Source organism: Sparus aurata, chromosome 4 (assembly GCF_900880675.1).
Source record: "Sparus aurata chromosome 4, fSpaAur1.1, whole genome shotgun sequence".
In the NCBI taxonomy this organism is placed as follows: domain Eukaryota; kingdom Metazoa; phylum Chordata; class Actinopteri; order Spariformes; family Sparidae; genus Sparus; species Sparus aurata.
The window spans coordinates 28,843,945-28,869,072 of record NC_044190.1 but is presented as its reverse complement, the minus strand read 5'-3'; the positions used below and the strand labels follow the sequence as shown (position 1 = coordinate 28,869,072).

At 37.8% G+C, this 25,128-nt stretch overlaps 1 protein-coding gene across 3 annotated transcripts in view; it reads left to right on the top strand.

Moving 5' to 3' along the window:
- The window catches only part of LOC115580272 (CUB and sushi domain-containing protein 1-like), a 419,751-nt gene that overhangs the window by 351,663 nt on the left and 42,960 nt on the right, over positions 1-25,128 (top strand). For all 3 annotated transcript variants that reach the window (XR_003983835.1, XM_030414457.1, XM_030414456.1), the window contains exons 46-55: positions 7,745-7,890; positions 9,278-9,358; positions 11,817-11,930; positions 13,687-13,803; positions 14,168-14,239; positions 15,039-15,185; positions 19,401-19,589; positions 20,118-20,303; positions 20,699-20,896; positions 23,214-23,387. Coding sequence is in view for 2 of the 3 variants with exons in the window: in XM_030414457.1 (XP_030270317.1) it covers positions 7,745-7,890; positions 9,278-9,358; positions 11,817-11,930; positions 13,687-13,803; positions 14,168-14,239; positions 15,039-15,185; positions 19,401-19,589; positions 20,118-20,303; positions 20,699-20,896; positions 23,214-23,387 (1,424 nt within the window). In the remaining variant the exon portion in view is untranslated. The remainder of the gene's footprint in view (positions 1-7,744; positions 7,891-9,277; positions 9,359-11,816; positions 11,931-13,686; positions 13,804-14,167; positions 14,240-15,038; positions 15,186-19,400; positions 19,590-20,117; positions 20,304-20,698; positions 20,897-23,213; positions 23,388-25,128) is intronic.

Here is a 25,128-nt window from a genome sequence, read left to right as displayed (position 1 = left end):
TGGAGCTGGGTTCACAAATCCAACGGGACTCCTCTGGATCTGACAAGTTTGGATCAGTCCAAGAGAAATTTCTCACTTAATAGCTTCGGTCAGCACAGTGTTTGCTGTCAAACATAACATTGGCCTGTGATTTTATTAGAAAGAAAATTCAGATCAGGTAGGACTTTGGGCCCTGTCTTCATTTGATGTTGGTTTGGTTTTAAAAAGAAATATTGGGTGTTTGGTTGTGGTCAATCTTTCATTTTCAGACTCAAGAGTCAAGCTCAAGGGAGAGAGCAGCTGAAATGCCCGCAGTGGGAAAGTAATACATTCACAGTCGGTGACTCCTCGCTTTCAATCTCGACAGCCTCCAGAGCCATGGATATAGCCATGGAGAGACAGGGCATCAAGTTATTTTGCAGTTGCAAATTGATTCTGGTGATGCATGTGTTTTCAGCACATTTCATGTGGAACAAAATTATTAAATCACATTCATAGATTGTAGGCTACCAGGAGACATCTGTAATGTAAGATTAGTGCATACGTGTTGGAATGTTGCTCTGCTCAATCTAGCTATATCTCAAACACATGAATATCTTTGGGAGTGACTGGGGGCTGACATCAAACTGAGGAGTGTTTTTATCAGACCCAGTGGGATGCCATTTACCTTCCAGGGCCTCAGATGGATTTAGAGTGGGTGATCCAAAGGTCTGCTGCTCCTGCATTATAGCCAGTCCTTCCAGAAAAATGCAGAGTTTTTTTGTGATTGTTGCAGGCAAAAATCCTTGATTATGCGGCACATTTTCTTAAAAAATGCGATGGAATATGCGGGATATTTATGCAATTTTATGCGATGAAATTGCGGGAACTTGCAAAAATTGCGGGAACTTGCAAAAACTGTGGTTTGATGAAAAAGAAAAAAAAAAGTGATTCCCCCAACACCCTGTTCTCACTATGCTATGTCTTAATGTAAAGAGTCATTTCTTATTACTTCCTATGATAAGCAGCATACTACATCACAGACAGTGCTGGGAATATTTAAATTCTCAGCTTGTTTTATTTCAGACCTTAATAAACACATGGCTCAAACTTACAAATCATTGATGAGTCAAACAAGTTCTGTAGCTTTACAAAAGGAATATGCTACAACTTCTGTAAATATGAATAAATAAAATGTGAAAAAATAAAATGTGCTTCCTGTTTTACAGAGGTAGCTTTACAAAACTTCTGTTAAAATAAGTGCTTCCAATGCACAAAGTGCAATCTCTTACTGTAACTTAAATTTACATACTACTAATATACTTACAACTGTAAGGTTTTTGAAACTATTATGATTTTTTGTTGGCAAATGAGACTGATTTGCAGGCTTCATCATGGCTTCATCGCGGGGTTTGCAGCTTTTGATTGTGTTCAAGTTGCGTAATGACGTCGCTTCATAACGTTCCCATGGCAACGGGAAAATGGCTGCTCTTGTCTGAAGTAAACACAACATTCTTCAACTTTCTGCTGAGATATATGTGATTTTTTTGCAACGAAAATGTGGGGATTATGAAATCATGCAAGCCCTGCATATTTTGCGTGGAAATCGGCAATTTATGCGGCGAAAGTGCGCCGTATTTGAAAAAATGCAGCCCCCGCATAAATATGCGGACTTTGGCTGATTATGCATTGAATTATGCGATTGCATAATCGCGTTTTTCTGGAGGGACTGTACAGCCATGTAAATAGAAGAGTAGTGAAAGTCATGGTAACATTCTATGCATTTGATCTGCTAATTTCTTTTGTCTAAGATAAAAAATGTATCTTTTAGGTTTTACTGATATTTATAATAATATTATATTTATAATAAACAATTTATTTTGTTTGACTCCAGACAGCTGCACTATATGTTTGTACAGGGGCAGCTATTATTGGCCTCCAGTTGTTGTCAAGACAGATCAAGTCACTTGGATCAGTGACTTTGGCCACCTCTTTTATGATAAAGAAGCATTATCTGCTCATCTTTCCTTAACAGATCTTATATCCGATCTCATTTTCTTTTGGTGTTAAGTAATGTGTTTTTGTGAGTCTTTGGCTGCAGACAGAAACTGATGTGCTTTTCATGGGGAGCATTGGAGCAATGTAAGAGGTTCAATAGATGATAGTCAATTAAAGTACATTTTGATTATGAACATAGGCTTTCTGAAAGAGCCTTCTGAAACCTTTCAATGTTTAGTTAACTGTTAATAAAACTGGATAACTGACTATCTCATTGTACTCATATGAACTTAAGATTGGGGCCACTGCTTTTGTCATGATTTAGCATTTGACTGTTTGGATTTCTGAATCCATTTGGACATAGAATGGAAGGAAACACAATATGCCTTGTGTGAGCAGCTGGGTTAATAAGAAATTGATTGGGAGCATAATTTTAATTAAATTTGGAACTTGTAATGGTTAACTTTAGAGTTTGATCCCAAAATGAGTCAAACAAGATTTGAATGAGCAAGCTAAAGCACAAAGATTATTGGTGAAAATGGAATTAATAAAATTACCAAACGTATTGCAGTGTCCATTTCCTGTTATATTTTGGGTATAATAACAGTTTGAGTTATTTTAAGACACAGAAAGGAAACAGAGGCCCCAGCAATTGAAGAATGGATTAGTGCAATTCTAGTCTGACTCAATAGATGTGGACTATGGGTATAAGACTGCCAGGAGTGACTGTTCCCTACATTTAACTATCTGCATGGGTTTTCAAAACTCCTGTCTTTATAGAAAATGACAACAACCTCTGAGCTAGCAAATAAAAATAACAAGTTGCCCACCCTAATGGTATTCTTATCTTTTCTTTTGTGTGGATTTAACCATTTTAAGGCTCCCCCACGCCTCCCCACAAAACAAGTTCACCCAGACACTATTTTGCAGGAACACCATCACTGCATCCTGGGCTTTGCACCACAGAAAGCAATTGTTGTTTTGATGCAGCCATTCCCAAACTTAAGAATGACTCAGCCCAATTTGAAATTGAAAAAATCTTCTTGGGCCCACCCAAACTTTTACTCACAGCTCTGTTCAACACACAAGACTAAGATGGAGTATTTCTCTTTTATTTTCATTCACACCATCTTTTGACGGTATGCTTTATTGAAGATGTTTCCCCTAGGACAGGTTTTGGGCTTGTAGTAAATATCTTAATATGACTCTGTGACCCTGAAATATGACTCAATATTTACAGTATGTATATATGTTTCCCATTGTGGTTGTCTTGTTTCGTTTTTCTTTTTTATTCATTTTTTGCTGGATTCATGTACTAAGTCTGCTGCCATAATATAGAAATCGTGCCATGTGTTCCTGTACCCTGGAATCAAAAATATATACAGTATGTATGACACAAGCATGTCAAAAACTGCTAAAGTTCAAATGAAAAAGATATAGATACATTGAAATAAAATTTCGAAATTAAAGCTACTGGCTGAGATTTCTTCATAGTTACTGTACATGTTGAGCTGACTCTTACAATCACCAGTCAAATTCAGACAAGTCAGCGACTGTAGTTTATGATCTAAGGAGCATACACTTAGACTACTCTGATCATTCATTGTACCACTGCTGTCAGTGGTAATGCTGATTTCCTCCCTCACCAGCCACCTCCTGCTCTGGTTTCTCATCAGTCAAACTTGCGAGGGGTGTCTTTTTCCTTGTGCATTGCTGGGTTCTTTATAATCCATATCTCAGTGATGTGTGTCTGCTGGTTTCTGCCCTGTATGCCCCGGGTTTTTATGTGACAGCAGGCTGCATCCAGATGTCAGGGACTGAAGCCAAACTGTCTCTGTGGTCTACCACCAGTTGTGTTTGGCTTATTGCCTAATATCACTCAACCATTTCTAACAGTGGGCTGTGGATCTAAGACCAGAGCAACACAGTGGTTTATGAGGCTGTCTACTCACTCACATGTGACAAAATCAAACACAGTATTCTTTTTTTTTTTTAAACGGTTTATCAACGTTACAAATATTCTGCTCCATTGATGTTTTTTAATGATTTAAACCATCCTAGATATGAATCTCTGAGAAAACAAGGTAGAAATGATGAAAATGTATAGAGAAGTGTATTGTTTGTTTCACTCAACTAGTTAGACAAGCTCAGAAAATCCCAGCACTCAACTTTGATGCAGCCCGTCTGAACAAGAAAAGATGACATTTAAGATACATCACAGAATCGTTTGAAATAATGTTTAATATTTTTCAGCCGAGAAGTCATTTTGTGTTGAAAAGTGGTGGGGATGTAAGGGCTCAGATGAAAAAAAAACCAAAACATTTAAAATGGTCTCATGAGTCATTCAAAGCTTAAGGTTTTAATATTGGTATGACAGAACATTAAAATTGTGGAGAGTAGGGATTCGTTTATTTTTAATTATTTGTCCATATTTCTTTTAAAACAAATTTAAAATCATTGTGTAGAGTTTTTCATTTGTTCATCCAATTCCACACAATTGATTTATACATTTTACACCATTAAACTAACATACCAGATTTTATTTGAGCCCGGTTTACAGCAACCAAAACTGTACTGTACATCACAGTCTAATTAAAGCTACAGTCTGGAGTTTTAAGAAAAAAGTGGACTTAGTCAGAATACTTGAATGAGCACATTCAATTTCCCGCAGCTCCCTCCACCTCTGAAATGACACTCTGATATTTATCCTTGTTTTCCCTCAGGCTCGATCCAGTCCTTTCTTTTTACACCGCTTTTCTTCGTCAGTCATCTTATTTCTTCTCTTTAACGTGGGCAATGGTGGGGCATTCTTGAGCTCTATTGTTGTTGTCTGTTCTCCGCCATTGTTTACAGTTTGGGCTTGAAAGCATCTTGCCAGGTATAGGCCAGGCACTGTGCCTGCGCAGGGGAGGGGCACTGCCCAGTACTTGCTGCGCAAGGGAGGTGGGCTACCAGTAGCGTATGCACGAGAGTGATTGACACTTCTCAGACACTCACCTTGGCTCTGATTGGTTGTATTGAGCCGGGAGCGGTGGATTCTTGCAAATCAAATTTCAGCCACTGGGTGGAGCCACAGGCAGTGGATTTTTACACAGCTGACCTGTATCTTATTTTACTGTCAAATCATAATGACAACTTTAGTAAATATAACAAAATATAAATAGTTTCAGACTACAGCTTTAACTGTTATAAAACTAGCAAATAAAATGCAATGATCTTAACATGTTTGCAAGCCTTAGGCTCTTCTAGTAGATAATTAAATGGACTGGCCTACATTAGCTAATTACATTATGATTTCACAGTATATACTAATCGCATTATTATCTAATTAACAATAACAGTTTTACAACACATGCTGAAGGCTGTTAGTTTATATAGTGTGCTGTTCATATTTGCTCCTTGGTTAAAAATCTACCAATTGCAGCAGTTGCTGATGGAGAGCCAACCCTACTCATTTGTTACTTAACATTTCTTGGTGCAAGCTATTTTTCTGAACATTTTTAGCAATTTCTGCATTTAAAAAATGAGAGACATCTGTTTTCTTAGAAAGAGGTTTTTGTGATGGATCCACGGTTCTGTCTATCTTGTAACTGTTGTCTGCTTATACTGTACAGAGAAGTGATTTGTTTGTTTGTGAATCAAGTCGGCCACTATTGCTCATTGTCAGTGTTAATGTATTCCTCCCAATCCCACTCTATCCTCAACCTCAGTGCGCTTGTGGCAACCATCTGTAGTAGTCAGACAGAGTGGATGAATAGACAGTGCTAAATCTTAATGAATCAAACTTATTTTTATTCTTCATTTTCGGGGGTAAGACTCACTTAAAATGTGTCTTATTCACTCTCATGGGTGTTGATATTCATACCAGAAGCTTTTTCGTTTGCCAGCATCTTATGGCTTGAAGGTACTGACTTCATTAAATGGCTTTCACAGGAGCACATTCTTACTTCAGCGAGGGAAAGGTCGAGCTGAGTCTAGGTTTTCTCTAAGCTGTTTTAAAATTCTGCTCTTTGGAGAAATACATTTAAATAATAAATACAGACCTCAAATACATTTTTCAATAAATTCAATTGTAAGATTTTAGCTATGAGTGCTTTTGGGTTTGTATATTTTCAGTAAAAGCAAAAACAGAGCCACATATTCTTACAAAGTTTTGATTTAAATGACCCAAAAAGCACATTTCTGGATTCTCCAAATGAGCTCTAACACCTTCAGAAGACCTTAAATTATTAAGGAGCCAAGAGATCCCAGGCACTCCTCATGAATTAAAATTTAAAAACCCTTGTTTAATCCAATGGCATGTTCATTAAAAACCTAAAACTGGGCATTTAGGAACTTTAGAAAATGTAACCTTTCAACAACATTCAATATTTAATGAGTGAAGTTAAGCCTTTAATCCTTGGGCTTTGTTCAATGAACTCATTTGAAATTGGTGAAAAAAGCAAAGCAAAGGGGAAAAAAACTGAAATATTTTTTGCAATGAACAAGCATGTGGACTTACCAGATATGTGTTTTATTTAAAAAGCAAGGGCTTCTTTTGGTTTCTGTTCCTCCCTGTAATTAAATCCTGACAGTGAAAACAAATGCACAACCAGCTGTTCATAAGAAGTCCAATCTCATCCCGACACCTGATTTTGTTTTACAGCCGCGGCAGACACATTCACCAGCACGTTGTTAGTGTCTGACACCAGTCAGCAGTTTGTTTATTCAGTATGATTTTAATAATCAAATCACACCTGAACACATAGAAATTTTTCATCACACTTATGGATTTCCATTAAAAGGAATCTACAGAGGCAGTTTTGAAGATAATTGTAGATTTGTAATAAAATATATTTTGGGCTGACGGGGGGTGAATTTTTGCAAGCGGATCAATGCAAAAAGTCTATATATAATTAACACACAATAGTAGGAGAAAATAAAAACTGTTGCAGACAAAATTAATTGAGGTTGAACCTGGGCAGATACAATGCATGATAAAAGTATATATTGCACAATGAAGTTACCTATAGGTGAGTAATAAGGTAAATCAGTACCATGTTATTCATTTATTTCCATGAGCTCTCTGTAATTTTACATTGGTTATGCTTATTCTGTGTAATATCTATTCACTGTAAATTGTAATGTCCCAGGTTTCTTAAAGTGTCAATATATCAATATAACTTGCTAATTATTCTTCTCACATAAATGTTCACTATATTACACACCAGCATTATCTGCCCGCTCCACATGCAATGTGAAAGTGTTGTTCAGAACACAAGTTAATTATGTCAGATGCTTGATCTGTAAATCACTTTTCATATGCTGTTAAAGCGCTAATGCATTCAGAATATTACTCTGAGTCAGACTGCTTCACTTGATCAGTAGTGGTCACGATGATTCAAGCATCTATATGTAGTTGCATATGTAATGGCATGAAATGTCATTTCTCGAATGTCAGAAACATTTTTAGGATTCACAGACAGTGTGAAATCTTGCCTAGTATAGTACCTACGCACTATATGCATGATAACAAGAATACTTAAATGACACTCCTGAAATGTATTCTTTTCTAATACTGTATGGCGACACATGATTAAAACATGTAATTTTTGTGATTTTGCCATGCAGACCCAAAATATTCTCTTCTTCCTCTTCTTACAGAACATTAGAAAGAGAAATTCAGAATTCTTACAATTATGAGTTGTCAGTTAGCATTTCACTCCACTTATCTTGAACTTTGATAGTTCAACAGCTTTTCTTGCTTTAAGTAGATCAATTCTCCCTCTCGCCCTCTCTTCACATGCAGGGACGGCCCGGATACTTCCAGTCCTCAGCTTGGAGTCTTCAGTGGCAACACTGCATTAGAGTCGGCCTACAGTACCAGCATGAAAGTCTTCATCCGGTTCCACTCAGACTTTTCAACTGGGGGGTTCTTCATTCTCAACTTTCATGGTACGTAGACAAACACATTTACCTTTTATATAGGTACACTCAGATGTTCGTTAACAGCATGTACTGCAGATACAGTGAGACATATATGAACACACAGGTAGAGTGACAGACATCAGCCACAATTTTACAATATACTTTAAAGCACTTTTTTTAAATATAATATTCCTACATGCCATCAGTGTGTCAGTCCCATAGTCAGTAAATATTTAATAGAGCCTATATGCTTTTCTTAAGTAAATAACATACTATAGATACAAGAATATGGCCTTTTCTTCTTTTACACTTTTCCATTACCATCTCCATCACTCTGCTTCTCTTCACTATGTTTAGGAATAAACCATTTTGTACTGAACTGAATAGGTCCATCTCATGGTCTTTTAAAACCATTTTCTAAAGGGATCTGAAGTAGTGTGTGCCTAGTGGAGGAGCTTTGTTACTTTGGCTCTTGAGTTTTGTTACAATGACACAGTCACAGCTTTACACCCTATTGCTTAAGAGTGTGAATTACTTTCGCTCAGCTCAACAACTGCTTTTGAGGAGCACATACAAACCATATGCAATTGTGACATGTAAACATTTAGGATATCATATTACAATTATTATTATTATTATTATTATTATTATTATTATTTAGTTCAATACTGTTGTTTTCTTGTGAAGTGAATAATGCAATATGCCTTTGAACCCACAAGGCCAGTCCCAAACACTCAGCACCATTCTCTCCTCATTTTCCTTCCAGTTTATGCCCAAATTATTATTATTATTTTATTCTGTATTTTTTTTTACACCAGGATAAAACAAACTTTGTCTTTTACATTTTCATCTGTCAGACTAGCATATGTGCAGATGGATCATGCTGCACATAGGCAAGACACGTGCTAAATAGCTTATGTATTGTTCATGAATAGCAGCATGTCAATATACAATAAGCGGTAAGGTCACCTTCTCACACAACATTTAACACCCTAGCTCAGGGTCACTAAACAGTCCCCAGCATTACAGTTCAAGGCAGTTAAGACATTTTGAGGCATGAAGTAACCTTATGTCAAAGTCATATCCTCTGTGACACGATGATACAAGCATGACTGCCTTCTAAAGAACTGCTTGGATAGTTTAAATAATAAAGATCACAAATCACATCCAGTGTCCAATTCTCCACATGAATGCTCTTTACAGAGAGAAAGAGGCGACTGCACTGCTTCTTTCTTACGATGTCAATGACCTCATTTGCAACCATATAATGAAGATCAAGATCTGTGTTTCGTGGTTCTCATGTCTTTGGTTCATGTGCATTATTATCGAATGATTAAAGGAGATACTTTACTTTTTTTGTGTTTTCCCACTGAAATCTACAGTGCCTTTTCAATTTTTTTGCACCTCTTTCCAGCCTACCGCCTGAAGAAATGCCCTCCTCCCCCTGCTGTGGAGAACGCAGAGGTGATCTTTGAAGATGAAGACTTCAAGATAGGTAAAAATAATGTTAAATAATGTAAATAATAACATTACTCTTTGACGATAAAGAAAGCGTTTTTTGAAACCAGGCCAGCTGCATGAAAAGCTTGGCTAATTGAGCATCTTTTTCAATGACATTGTTTTGTCCTAAAGAATTAGGGAGGATTTTCATCCTTATTTAGTTTTGTGCATCTTAAGATCAAAACAAGTCTTACCTGGCAGGAATGACAAACCACCTGATCAGGCATGTAGGGGGTCATTATTCTGCTGATTGTAAATTACTCCACTAATGGGCTGCATTTATCTAAATATAGCAGGCCAACATTGATCTGTCACCGTTGATTTCATTTTGCTTTATTAGTGAGGCTGAGCTCAGCCTACCCCTGTGTGCACACGTGTATCTGGGTCTGTGAGAAACCGTGAAACAATAGAGAGATAGACTTACAGAGAAAAACCATTACTTCAGTAACAGGAGGACTATTATCATTTGATTATTAAGAATGATATAGCATGGTTAACATTTCTTTCACCACTGCATTGTCTCCTAACTTGGGAAAACCTTCGTATGTACATTAATCTGTTGGGTTACAGAGAGATAAGAAAGCTACAGGAAATTGTATTTTATTTCTTTCTGTTGTTTTTGACATTCTATGAAATACTCAAAACTTTTTCAGGCCTCTAGTAATCCTTAGATTTAAACAACAAGGAATGCTGATTTGCTTCAAATTCTATGTAATTTGTCTGTTTGCACCCACTGCAGAAGTAAGTGTAAGGTTTAGGATGTGTTTAGCGTAGCTAAGAACAAATAGGGGTAAACAGCTGGCTTCATTAATGGAGAAAAGAAGCCCTCCAGCATCTTTAAAGGTGTCTTAATGGTATTTACAGTAAATGCTCTAATTGTTAGCCAGCAAACTAGTCTACAATACATTTAAATACCTACTTGGACTTAATCACAAGGTTCTGAGGCACTTTTGCAAAAGAGAATATTCTATTCACACAGTCTTATTTTTACTGTGTTTAGCTATGCATAACACATCTTGTACCAGCCTCTTTCTAACAAATGTACTGTGTGGAAATGAAACACAAAATATGTTTTCCCAAGCTATCGAAAAACATCAATTCTTTGGAGAAATAATCACTTGTCAGGTTCTCCATTTTCCCTCAGCTCTGTGTTATGTTGTGATTTGCTCAAAGCATCTTGCTCATAGGTTTGGTGACCTTTCAGATCAGGAGCTGTAATTTTTTAAAATAAAAACAGTCATTTCATCGAACTCGAGCAGGGGCAAATTACCCTGCCAGTGGTATGCAGAACCTAAATGCTTCTGGCAAAATGTATAATCATTTCTCTGCAGAAAACGTAGTTTTTGAAAAGTCAACATTTTTCTGAATTCAGAAAAGATTTTTGAATGATTAGCTGATTTAGGGGATTTTTTGGTTTTGACTCCAAAATAAACATTTAGTACATTTGTTAAATTCCAGTGTCATGAACGTTTTTATTGACCCTTACATATTAAAATAAATGTGATTAGATATGATGTTCCAAACACTGATCAGAGAGCAGCACTACTCCCAAATGTTTATTTACAAAGATGACATGGAATTATTGCCACTTGCACTGCACCACAGCAGCACAAGGCCTGCACCTGTTCACAGCAAGGGTGAAGCCATCCTTTGTGACAGACTAAGGACCAAAGGGAGCTAGTTTGTGTTAATCATACACAGAAATCTCACAAGTCCTCAGAACGTTGGAGTTCATGTACTGTGACTTTTACATTCACAAAACCTGGCAGAACGGAGTACCTCAGAGACATCGCCTGCTTTGTTGTCGGTCAGTCTAACAGCCAATTAGACAATCTTTGAAGAAGCTCAAGGAAAGGTTGAATGTTGTTGTTTGTTCTGTTTCAATTTTGAACTCCATGCACCATGCTGTGAGCTGTTTGCCACGGTATGCCTCCTGGGCAAAATCTGAAGCGTCTCCCTGACAGGTGGTAGATCTCCACCTCTTTTAAGATGGCAAGCCTGTCAAACTTCTCCACTCAAAATGGAGCAACAAAACTGACGTGTAAACTGATTGGGAGCTTTCTGCTTACAAAATAAACATCCTAAGGGTTGGGTTTTTCCAGTTCAGATCTTTCCTTATAAAATAATCACATTACTTTGAAAGAGTTAAAGGTTGCTGTAGTTGTTTCCTCTTTTCATATTTGTAAAGAAATCCCATCCACAGCTCCAGGCAACAGTGTACTTTACAGTTTATTCAAAGACAATCTTAGATAATATTTCTAAAATCACAGTTATTTTAGGACAAGATATCCCGGTTACATTAGTATTTATATAGAGTTAACAATCTGATACTTACTTTGAATATGATTAAATGATGATGGGGTTTTTACTTGTACAGTCACTGAGGCAAGAAACACTTGTTTAATGTCTATATCTGTATCTATGTCTATATCTTTTTTATTCCCCTGCTTTAGGTGATATCGTGAAGTACCGCTGTTTACCTGGATACACACTGGTCGGAAAGGCAGAGCTTATGTGTAGACTCAATTCCCATTTGCTTTTTGAGGCCCCACCCCCAGCATGTCAAGGTAAGGCCACACCAAGTCCGACTCCCAAACCATACACACAATACACTCTCTTTGCATGTCTATGCAAAAATCAGATGGTGATGCTTTACCCGAATTGTTTGAATCTATAGTTAAGTTGTGTTTTTTAAATATTTTGCAGCAAAGAAATCTGAATAAATTTTTTCTCACAACTAAGATGATCAAAATCATACTGTGAGAATTCACATGTCACATCTTCATTTCTTCTGAATTGCACTACATACCAGGACTTTGAATACTTGTCATGCTCATGTGTAAATAAATTGACCAGTAAGGTTCTTGTGTCTGTTTTATAAATGTGTCTATTCATATTAATTCTAGTTAATAACTACTACTACTGCTATACTAACCATAGACAAGCCGAATATTTCAATTAAATGGACATTAATTAAAAAGAAGAGACACAGTGCTCCAACAAATGTAGCCTTAATTACTTACAATGCATCTAGAGGGAAACGTTCTGTTTTGAGTAAATGCTGCAACACATGTTGTCACTCAAATCCAGCTGTGTACCACCAGCTCAAAATCAGTTTTTATTTTGTCATATTTCATTAGGGTTAATTAATTAAGTGTTCACAAATCACTTAATGAAGTACAAACACTTTCTTTCACACCATTTTTTAACTTGTCATTGCAGTAAAGCACAGGTGAAGCACATTCTGTTGGCTCAGTGTCATCAACTGTCCCAGTGAGCCAGCATGCACAATACCAAGACCGTAGACCCAGCTCACCTTAATGGAATGCACTTGTTTTAATGTTATGAACTGCACCTGTGCTTTTCCTTGAATGACAAGCCATAATGTATGCTGTTAGAGGTTTATTAGGCAGACTGAGTACGCAGACGATAACATGTTGTTCCGAGGTTAATTAAAGTTTTCAAAGCCTTTCGATTTATGACATATTAAAAAGCAGAAATGCATTTTCGAAGAATATCATCCAGTTGGCACTGGTAGCTCTTCTTGGTCGAACAGTCCTGGTGTTATGTGTTGAAGGTATACTTTGCCATTTTTCGTGGCGGTTTCTCCATTTTGTATAGTTCATTGTGGCAGGTACATGACTTTTAAGTCTAAAGAGACCTCAGGAAGGAGGCATTTCATATTTTCAATCAGCAACATTAAAACATAATTGAAGTGCTGGTAGCAGCTCCTGGTATTTCTATGAGACAACTGATTTGAATATATCTTTTGAGAGTTTTTTTTCCCTGCTACAGTTTTGAAGAGATGCTCAGCCTTCACTATCGTGTGGGATGAACAGTGTCCTTTCCATTATAAAGCAGGAGAAAAAGAAGCCAGCACTCTTATGAGAGGACATGCAACCAAAGTGCTCCCCCACACACCTTAGAGTTATGCTTGTTTGTGTGAAGTTCTACTGCATAGCAGTCATCACACAGGAAGGCTAGGAGAGGCATCTAGTGTCTCACTTTTTGCCAAAGGCTATTAAATAGGCAGAGAACATGGACATGCAGTCCTTACATGCCACTTTATATGAACCCCAATGTGACCCATAGACATTTAGATGAAGCACTTGCCGATGCAAACTTGTATTAAACTTACATTTTCACAAGTGTGGGGAGTTTATGCATGTCCGCTCTGAAAAATAACTGATAATGGAAGTGGCCAGATAAAGAACAACAGAGGGAAAGACTGCAAATTCAGAAATTGGAAACATGCAAAACAAAACCTGTGCATGTTTTCACTGTTATGTTTATCTGACTGACTTTTGTCTACTACCCCTCCAGCCCAGTGCCCAGCCAATGAAGAACGATCTTCGTCATCAGGAGTAATACTAAGTCCCGGGTTTCCTAGCAACTACCCCAACAGCCAGACATGCTCCTGGCTGCTACACATGGTTCCAGGTACAGAGTGTGTCAAGAGGGTGCAACCAGTATGTGTAGGGTTATGTGTAAGTGAGCAAAATAGTAGCGTGTGTGTGTGTGTGTGTGGGTGTGGGGTGTGGGGGGGGGGGGGGGGGGGGGGGGGGGGGTGGGGGTGTGTGTGTGTGTGTGTATGTACATTCATATTTGCATTAATTGTGTGTGTTTGTTTTATACTGTGAAAGACTGTCTACAGTGTATGCTAATGCAAGTATATGTCTCTGTTAAATATGCAGAAATGTATGAATATTTCCCTGCGTGTGTGTGCGTTTGTGTGGTATACACTTTATATTGCGTATTGCAGCTTTTCAGGTTGGGGTTTATATGATGTTATCTTGTTTCCCAGGTTACACCATCAATATATATGTAGAGATGTTTCACAGCGAGAAACAGTTTGATGAACTAGAGATTTTTGACGGTATGTAAAGATCTTCTCCCTCTATTTTTGCCCTTCTTTCACGTAGACACACACAAACTTGCATGCAGCCTTAATTCATGTTTGTTTAAGAAAAGTAGCACAACAGTTAATAAGTAGGCTGCTGTGACCTTTTTCCAATTTGTTGTAACTGGTTCAGTTTGTAAATGTTTACGTAGACTATTTATAGAAAACAATTAAGTAAGTGGTTCATTGCTGTATGTGAAAATGTAGTTGTACTCTTGTACAAAATAGAAATAAAAGTCAATAGATATATCTTGAAAAGTTCATACACTATACAAGACCAAACTCACCAACCACTGCTTTGTTCAAACAGACATATGTGCAGGTGGAGGTTTGTAGTCTGTAAACCTGAGATGGAGCCAAGCAATATGCTGTAGTCAGAGTGGATGTACAACATTGAATTTGGGGATACTTAGCAACTTAATGATGCTGTCACCCTCATGTGCTGCATGTCTCAGATTCAATAAAACACATTCTGGCTGCAGCATATTGTTCATCTCCATCTCTGATTAGACTAATATTCATCTGGGAGATTGTTAGATTACTGGGAAGTCTGAAATCACTGATACACACACGTATAAAGGAAGTAATATCTATCTAATTATATCCCTGTGATGACCTACCTCTTCGCCCGAACACACATGCAGACTAAGAAAACAAAATAACTTTTGTACATGTGTGCAATTATGAGAAGAGAAAAACTGTACTGTACACTGTACACTGTATCAGTATACTCTACACACAGCAGTTCTTAAGTCTTGTTCATTTGTTTCTCTAGGGTCCTCAGGACAGAGCCCATTGCTTGTCGCTCTAAGTGGTAACCACTCATCTCAGCTGAACTTCACATCTAAAACAAATCAGCTTTATCTACGGTGGTCCACCGACCATGCAACCAACAAGAGAGGATTCAAGATACGATACTCAGGTATGGACGTCAAACAACATATCAAACACTAGCTACAATATTGAGCTCTGGTACATGTGTCTCATTAATGCTCAGTGTAATTGTTTGTGAAGTGTAAATATGCATGTCATGGAGGAAAGCTTCAGCTTTCGATTTGCCTTCACACACCGGACATTTACCAATCTGGCTATGCTAATGTTGGCTGAAGTGATTCGGCTACGGGCATGAATAACCAGCCCCAGTGCATTTCATATCATGACAATCCATGCGCCCCATATATGCAGGCTGAGTCCTCAGCAGCTCTCCAAGTCTCATTCCAACCTGTGGTTCCACCTTTGCTGCATGTCTTCCCCTCTCCCTCTCCCCCTTTTCCTGTCATTATCTCTTAGCTGTTCTATCGAATTACAGGCTAAAAAGCCCAAAAATTAATCTTTAAAATTAGGAGTGGAAGAAAAAAGGATGTACAGTAGGTACTTAAACCGTGGTCATTAAGAGAACAATTCTAATTGGAAACAATCTTTTTAATGCGTCAACCTAATTAAGAGAATTAGTAAGTCCAATTTGTTAATTTGACAATTTGGTTCCAATTGAGTGTATTATCTCTGCAGGATCTTGCCAACCCTGTAGTGTTCTGACCATTAGCTTGGTCCGATTTAGAGTCGTGAGGTTTTTCAGCTGCCCTTTAATCATGGGTTTTAACTTGTGAAGAATTTGTTGGAGATGACCACCAATCTCAGTCACAGAAAATGCAATTTACACTGACACTGATCCTGTTTGGACTTGAGAGGAGTGAGTCACAAAGTCAGTCTCCTGGCTCTCCGTACTGAAAAAAAAAACGTGTGATATATTTTAGTTTGTGGGTTATATGAGCACAATGGCCTGAAGTAATAGCATTGTCTGATCCCTATGGTGTTGTAAACAGAGAACAGAACTTTATAGCAGAGATTTTTCACTTATTATACACTTGCCATACACTGTAAATGCTCTGTTGTACTTTATATTGAAGCACATCTTACATATAGAACAGTATGTGTATGTAGTGTATGTTTGTCAATTGTTTATAACATGACTTTCTTCTTGAGGGCTTTTTGAGTTTTAAGACTCAATTTTAGTATCAAGGTAACTATTAAGATTGGTATGTAAGGAATGTGTTGGAATATCACAGCCCTCGCAGGTATAGTAAGAAGTAAGAATGTGTTTGTGTGTTTGAGTCTGCGTTGCTAACGGCTTGTGCTATCACGATCACAGCTGTATTTTTCTCAAGATTCTTTACATTGTCTGCACTTTCTTAAACTGTGAAATATCCTTGGTGCCATTCTTAATTGTATCATGTTCTACCTTGCATTCAGTACCTTTCTAAAATCAGCAACAGCCTCATCGCTTGTGTACATGCTTAATGGTGAATCTCTTTTGAATTCCACTCCTTGCTTTCTGTCTCTGTGTCTCTACTGTGTGTATGCTTAAATATGTGTGGGAGGCTTGTGGGTCAAGGCTGTAAATACGCAAGTTAATAACTTAGACTACTTTTATAGCTTGTGTGAAAGCAAAGATTTATTTTATTTTATGTTTCCTCAGATAAACAGTTTAGGTTTTAGTATTAGTCAGCTAAAGCTATATGAAATAGAGTCAAAGCCAGAATAAACAAGTCAGCATCTCAAAAATATGTTGTTGGGGTAGCTGTCACAGATGGGAAAAAAACTATGAGAAAAAAAGTGAAAGCAGTCAGCATAATTATGAAAATGGGCATTTATTTGATACTTTTATAATCTAGAATGCATTTTTTATTCAAGTATATCAAGGCCATAGAAATTTCTCTACGCAAGTCGATGAAGCAGCTCATCAAGCCAGTGGGTCTGTCTGTCTATGCAGATACAATGTAGATGAAGGGTTGGCCCAAGCTGTCAAGTATCTATTCTTCACTTGGGAGAGAGCAGGATTCAGGTTCGGTTTAAAAGTGCATTATTGTAGGGCAGAGAGCAGTGTGGAAAACAGGGCTTAAGACTAAAGGCGTCCCTTCCTCCCGGGGGCAACATGAAAATCTGGGTGAACAGATATCTTCCCCAGGATGCCTTCAGGACGTACTAGGACACACTAGTATTCCTATCACTTTCCAAGTGAAAAAGTGAACTGAACGCTGACTACAACAGAGCATGTCACATCAAGTTGTTACTATAGTTACCTCTCTCTCCACACTTGTTACAATCACTGGCTGGCTTTATACTTTATACTTTGCGTTCAAATCAGAACACATAGATTACTCTGTCAACATTGCATTGATTTCGTTTCCCCTAAAAGTGCTCCTTTGTTAAAAAACAAATCTGTGTTGAAATTAGCGCTAGGAGAGCTAGTTTGCTGTCAGTGATCCCTGTGGTGTGTTTTGATAAGGCAGGTAACAGTTAATGGAGCTAATAGCTAACAGCTGATGGAGTAAAGAGCTAAACACACAGCAGGACTGAGAGTTTTTGTTGAGGGGAACATTAGTGGTATACAATTAAGTGCAGTTTAATGTGACAACACAACAAGTTCACAGTAAGCCTTAATAGAAGTCCTAAACTACTAGTACTAGAGTATAGTTTTGCAGTAAATGTACTGTGAATGCTAATAGTTTAACACACACATAGATTTTAATGATAAAGTAAAGAAGCAACATCTGATTCTGGGACAGTTCACATTCACTTTGGGACAGTTTGGAGCCCTGTTACAAATGTTAGTTGGGATGAGGGTTGGATTGCTTTGAGGGCCAGGGCCTTCAAATGAAATGACCCTAACGAGCCAGTGGGTCCCGCAGGTGTAAGTAAGACAAGTAGAAGCAGAGGCAGCTATAAGTTCAGTCAACCCACACAGAGTATCTGCTCTTTGCTTGGGTGAGAGAGGCAGCTCAAAACCACATAAGGTCAGGTTTATATAATTATGTAGGCTGTCCGAGGTGTCTCTGGGCTACTGATGGTACAGGCTGGTATAGACTGCAGGGCCTGATGATCATTAAAATTAAATGATTGGTTAATTTATTGTGGGTATACCGAACCATCACCACATTATCTGGGTAAATGGCTATGGTATTAGCACAATAATATACTGTAAGGTGTCCCAATATAGTGTGCCTCATTCTTTACCTTTGCATGATTCATCATCCTGTACTATAGCTGAAAGAAATCTCTCACTGTGTTTCCCAGTGAAGCACATTGCAAAAGACATGTAATTTTATATCACAGAAAAGAACCTTCACAGTATATTTCTGATATTTTCTACAACACTTCTCTTTTCAACTATCCCTCCAAAATTTCAGGTTTTATACGAAGGTAATTTAAGATTTTTTAGTGTTTCCTGCAGACAGGAAGGAAAGTAATTTCCACCCAGATAGCCCCAATAAAAAAGCCAGTGCAATGCAGTATTAAACAACAACTGATCCTCTCTTATGGAGGCCCAGAGATAAAATGTAATCCAAGAGGAGTTCATGTTCAGCAAGAAGGAATGACGATTTGGGACTCAATCTTGGATATTTTTGCCACAGAATTATAGTGTTAGAGAGATGTGCTATAATAAGATATAAAATTAGTGGTGCAGTTAAATTGATTTTACAGCAGATAGAGTGAGCAAAAGAAATGGCATATAACTCATTTGTGAGAGGGAGACATAAGATAGTTCTTGACAAAAAAAAAAAACCTAAACGTTTTTTATAGATGAAAGTGAAAATTACACAATGACTCTGCTGCCCTGGAGCGAGAAAGTCATTCCTGAAATGTAAAGCCAAAAGGGAGAAGAGCCAAGAGCAGGTGGAGCAATGACCACGTCGGACAGAGAAGGGAGAGCCAAGTGGCCCATTGTGGCGTGTTCTGCTGGATGTTTAGATTGTTCTCCATGCTCTAGCGGTGATGCTTTTACCCCCAGGCCCAGGAAGAATAAAATGTCTCATTATTTGGAAAGCTTTCAGAATAAGAACTTTATTTAATGCCAATAAATCTTTGCGTTTGTAACTCATTCACAGCTGTCAGGCGGGACTTAGATGATAGTTGATATGTCTCTTATCAAAGATGCTTGGTAATGGGAACATCAGTGCTGTTATGTTACCAGACTCTCCTTCTTCCACTGAAAATCCATGGTGCTAACCTTTTGTTGTCTATCCTGCCAAGTATTTTCAGCAGTGAAAATGAATTAGAATGGACAGGTAGTTTGTTTCTCCCTCCTTTTTTATTAAATATTTCTCCTCTGTTTCTCTTTGTATCTCTGTCTATCAAGCTGCCTACTGTAGCATTAACGACCCTCCACTGAATGGGGGCGTGGTCAACCGAACCAAGCTCCGTCCAGGTAGCAGACTTCAGTTCTATTGTAACCGTGGTTTCCGCCTGGTAGGCTCAAGCAATGCCACCTGCAGGCTCCATCCAAATGGGCTTTTCCAGTGGGATGCATCACCACCTTTTTGTCAAGGTAAAACGCTCTACATCATTTAGTCACTGCTTCCCAGCCTTTTTCTCTAATGTCCCCTCACAGCTATGTCAAATCAACTAAAGTGCCGCTTCATTGACAACGCCCATCATGTCTTAACGTTCGTTTGAATTGATTTCAAACTAGATATCATAGTTTTTTCATATAGTTCAACTGTAAATGTTCAGTTCAGGCATTATTCCATCTGTTTCTGATACTTAAAAACTCTTTATTTGAACCCTTTATCCCCTTCTTTTAGCTTTTTCACTACATAATGCCTTTTAATAACTATTTCATCTGTTCATCCATGACTGGTTGGAATATACAATAGTACGTAAATAATTAGTTCCCATTTAGTCCTTACATTTAACTTACTCTATCAATCATACAAATGAGCTCCGAGCTTCTGTACAGTAACCATTGGAAACAGCAGAAGTAACGCTTTTGGTACAAGTACTCCTGGTTAAGTTTAAGTTTAAGAAGGATTCCTCTTCAACAACAACCTCACATAACCTTTCTGTTATGTGGCAGCAATCTCATGTGGAATCCCACAGTCACCTGGCAATGGCAGCTTCCATGCTAACCAGTACACTGTTGGTAGCCAGGTCACTTACCACTGTAAGCACGGTTATCACCTCGACCCTGGTGTTCCAATGACAACCGTGTGTTTGGAGGATGGCAGCTGGAGTAATGCTGCCACACCTCCCAGATGTCTACGTAAGTATTTCTTTTCACTAGGATTTAAGGGCAGTCATGAATGGCTGAATTTAGAATCTTAACTCAAGGTCCACACCTAGCTATTTTCCAGAGATGTTTACTTTATGTTACAGTCTTCTTCAGTGGACTTCTTGCACTGTGCAATTGTACTTTATGACCTTCCAAGGTGTCTAATGCTTTAGAATACTGGTTTTGATTTCTGATGACTTTATTGTATGTAAGATTCTACATTTTCTGCATCTATAATTTATAGATTTTAGATCATAGAGATTCATGTTATAATTATAGATGGCATGTATGTAAAATGAAACAGTATGGTGGTAAATAACTAATAATCAAGGACACAAATGAAGCTTGAACCTTGATTGAACATTCTATTTAAAATTATTTTCCAGCAATCCACTGCCCAAGCGCTGAGGGCACTCTCTCAGATCACATGACCTACCGCCTGCTCTCTGGTAGGTTGGGAGAGTTTGGCTCTATGGTGATGCTTGAATGCTCGACAGGATACTATTTGGGTGTGGGGCATCGGACTCTTCGCTGCCTTGCCAATGGGACATGGGAGGGGTCAGACGACCCAGCTACATGCAAGAGTAAGCATTAACACAAACATTAACACCTTCATGACTGTCTTTTGCAAAATATATCTCGACTGTTACTGTCAGATTTATTATTCACCCCTTCCCCTCTGAAACAAGATAACAAAAACTCCACTATGATTTTTTTATTTTGTGTGCTTGTTTACTTTATATACTGTATGAGTCTACACACACATCCGACACATTAGGATTATAAATATATGTATATGTATGTATATATATATATATATATATATATATATATATATATATATTAGGGCTGCACAAAAAATCGTTAAAAAATCGCGATCTCGATTCACACATACACGTGATCTCATATCTACACACAGCGATTCTGAAGCATTTTATATCTCGAGCTGAATCACAAACAAATGCTCCTCTTTCCTCCCGGATTTTTTGAAGCGCCCCCAAACGCAGCACTGCCGCTGCCTCCTCCCTCAACCTGTGGTAAAGCGTCTTTACAACATGTGATTCAGTGGCGGAAGCCCGCCTGCAGTTAAGTGTATGGAAGAAGTGAGTGAGAAGCCGTTTTTAGACAGGGCAGCAAGCCGCCAATCTGCCCGTCCTTTTGGCGGCTAGGTCCGCGGTTTTAGATAGAGGGCGGCAAATTGGGGGTCTGTTTTGGTCCGCCGATTTCCCCCCTTGGAGGGTCCACTTATTTCCGCCTCGCCTGCTAGATGAGCAACAGGACAGCCGCTGCGATCAGGAGATGCTAGCGTCTCCTGGATCTCTAGCTGTATGGTTGTGTTAGCTTGTTGTTGTAGCCACAATCTAGGAACGGTCGCTACTTTCAAATTAAAAGCCCCCCGCTAAGAACCCAGCTCTAAACTCCAATGGGGTGTAATGTAAAGCTCTTATTTTGAAGACAAATTCATTGTCAACTGCTCACAGCCCAACGTCGGGCTTCACGTCACGTCACATGTTTACCTCTACCTCTGAGGCGGCTTTGGAAAAGGAAGAAAATTATGCCTCCGTTTTAGAAAGCTGATTACAGCAGCTATCACATATCACCTAGGTTAAAATACGGCCCCAATAAACACTGTACAACATGAGGTATAAAAGGATGCCCTCTCATCTTGGGAGACTAATTTTTTTTTTTTTTAATTTGTGTAAAAATAATTTCTCATCCAATGATAGAACTTGAAATGAACAAAAAAACAATGCTTTGGCAGAGGCATACTAGTATCTGCCATACTATCATGTTTTTTTTGTTATGTTTTGTTCAAGTTCATCAGTGCAATAAACATTTTGTGAAAAAAAACGTGCCAGAGAATCGTGATCTCAATTCTAAGCAAAAAAATCGTGATTCACATTTTTTCCAGAATCGTGCAGCCCTAATATATATATATATATATATATATATTTGCGATCCTGATATGTGGGATTTTATGATATTAGACACCCTATAGTATATCAACCAAAGGATAAAAGAGGTCTCATGCACACTTTTCAATGTCTTTGATTGGAGGCATGGCCATGTATAATACTGGTTGCCACGTATAGTGGGCTTGACATTAGGAAAAGGACAACTTGAGAGGGAGTTACATTTCTTTGTGATAGTGCATTTATTCATTCCTATTACCAACCACAGGTATCTGAACCATTGCATATTGTCTTCGCACTGTGATATTTATGACAGAATTCAGTCTGTTCTTCCTAGTGGAAGCAATAGAGGATGATTGTTTTTTTTTTTAAATAGAGGGTTACTCTGCAGTAGGCCTTTGCTGCTTATTTTATAAAGTGAAGTTGGAAGAGAGCATTGTGACTTAGAAAACTTTCCAATGGACTACAGATTCTCTTAGTGTTGCATAATGTATGACATGCCAATAAAAAAGTGAAATGTGTACACTTTAAAAGTAAAAAAAAAAAGGCTACTAAATTATTCAAGTTGATCTTACATTAGAACAGTTTTCAATGTTTATTTTTGCTACATGTATGCCTTAATTTTTTTTATGAGCCAGTATTTGAGTTGACTGGCCTCACGCTGCAAAGGCTCTGAAGGATTAGGCAATGCAACAAAAGTGTCTATTCTTCAAGTTTCCCAGGGGTTTGAGCACAGTGCGTCCGAGGACATTAGTGCAAAAGCGATGTTCTGACCTAAATCTAATTCAGCCAGGTGTGGTATTGGAAAACTTAATTTACAGTGTTTAAATTCATGATAACAGTTTGCAAAGACTTGCCAGTAAAACTCACTTCATATCCAGATTTTTTAAAACAGTCAGTAGAACTAGTTAGTTAATGTCATGTAATATATTATTTCCAGTGTCGTTCTGTGATGACATAGTCTTAACATCTGCGTTTTATTTTGTAGTCATCTCCTGCGGCGAGCTTCCATCTCCACCCTTTGGGACCAAACTGGGGACGCTGACCACATTTGGAGCTACTGCAATCTTTATGTGTAACCATGGTTACACGCTGGTGGGGTCACATGTCAGAGAGTGTGGTGCTGATGGTCTATGGAGTGGTGCGGAGACCAGGTGTCTAGGTAAGGTCCTTTAGCTGTGATAGGATATACAGTACATTGTGTTGGGATTGAAACCAGAGGAAAGGGCACACTTGAACACTTGAACTGATCATCATGCGTCAAGGTCATCTTGCATGCCATATCTATGGTATCATTCTGGTACATTTCTGTATGGCATTCTATCTGATTAGTACCTGGTATCACCAGTCAGACTGGCTGTACTTTCAGTCCTATACGATAAAGCATACAATAGAGAATGAAAAAGCCGTGAGCAGTGGTATCACTATATCTTGTATAACTACTGTCGAGAGGCTAAACTGTGTGTAGACTTAAATGGACATGTATAATCATTTTATACCTGTGCTTTATTAATAAATGGGGTTGCTACAGGTCTCTAGGTAAGGTCCTTGGAAATAAGAGTAGCAATAAGTAAGATAACCTGTGCACATGCCTCAGTGACTCAAATGATCTGTTACAGAGACATTTTATTACTTGATACATTAAGGGCTTGATTTAGACCTTCAATAGGCACTGAACAGAAATGATTAATCCTGATTTTACATGCACATTCTACTCCAGTGATTTAGCCTTGGAGTTACATGCCTGAATAAAATGCACCATTTTATGTGTGTATAAATCAAGGCGTGTCCACCTTCACATTATTATTCTGTAATTTGAATGCTAACAAGGTTAAAAGGAAAAGTATACTTAATTCACAGATTTAAAAAAACTTTAGCATTCACTCTCAATACAATATGATGTACGTATATTTATAGAATATCTATACATTACACGATATAAAAATATTAGAGCCCAACAATACTGGATTTTTGGGGCTGATGCTGATACAGATGTTAGGGAATAAAAAATAATCATATCGATATCAATCACCTAATATTCTTATTTTATATATGTGTGTGTGTGTATATTTTTACACATATATACGTAATAAAGCCAGGTTACTTTACAGTTTAACAATAGATTTTATGGTCCAAAATGAAATCAGTGCCCTGAAACAATAAAATTCACTGGCAAGTTAATAATAATAAGTTATCTACATTATATATTTATCTGACGTAAGAGATTTATCTGTGATAGGGAAGAATATAATGAATAATAACATATGTGTTTTATTTTAATCACTATGATCATTAAAGAATTTTTTTATGTGTTTAGATACCAGTTATTTTCCATGCAAAGTTCCTTCTCAAGAAGCATTTTCATCTTTGTATCGAGTCCATCGTTTTAATTTTTAGTTTAAATGCAACCAAAAAAATAATATAATGTTAAGGGCTCATATTCGTCTCAAATTTTTTCTGCTAAATAGATATTCACTCAATAACTTTCAAGCTGGAGCTCTCGTGCTAAAGTTCCACAATCATTTCTATACCCAAAATCAGATTTTATAAAATTCTTTATGAATTAGTTACTCTTTAAAGGAAGCAAAAATATGTTCCTCGCATTTTGGAAAGGCTTAAATGTCGGTGTGTAGCTTTTCACACAGTCCTATGTGTATTCAGGAGGCACAATTATGAATGCCACAATACATCACAATTTGCTTTAGAAGAACCCTCAGACATGTGCACTGATATGAACAATTTTGTATTAATATTAATATTCTATGCGGTGTGTTTGAGCAATTGTAAAATAACACTTCTTGAATATTGATTTTGAGTGGATGGCGTTTAGAAAAGTGTAGAAATACCTGCATTTCATCCGCACTAATCCCAAATGAGTTCTGCAAAAAGAGTAAATGTTTTAG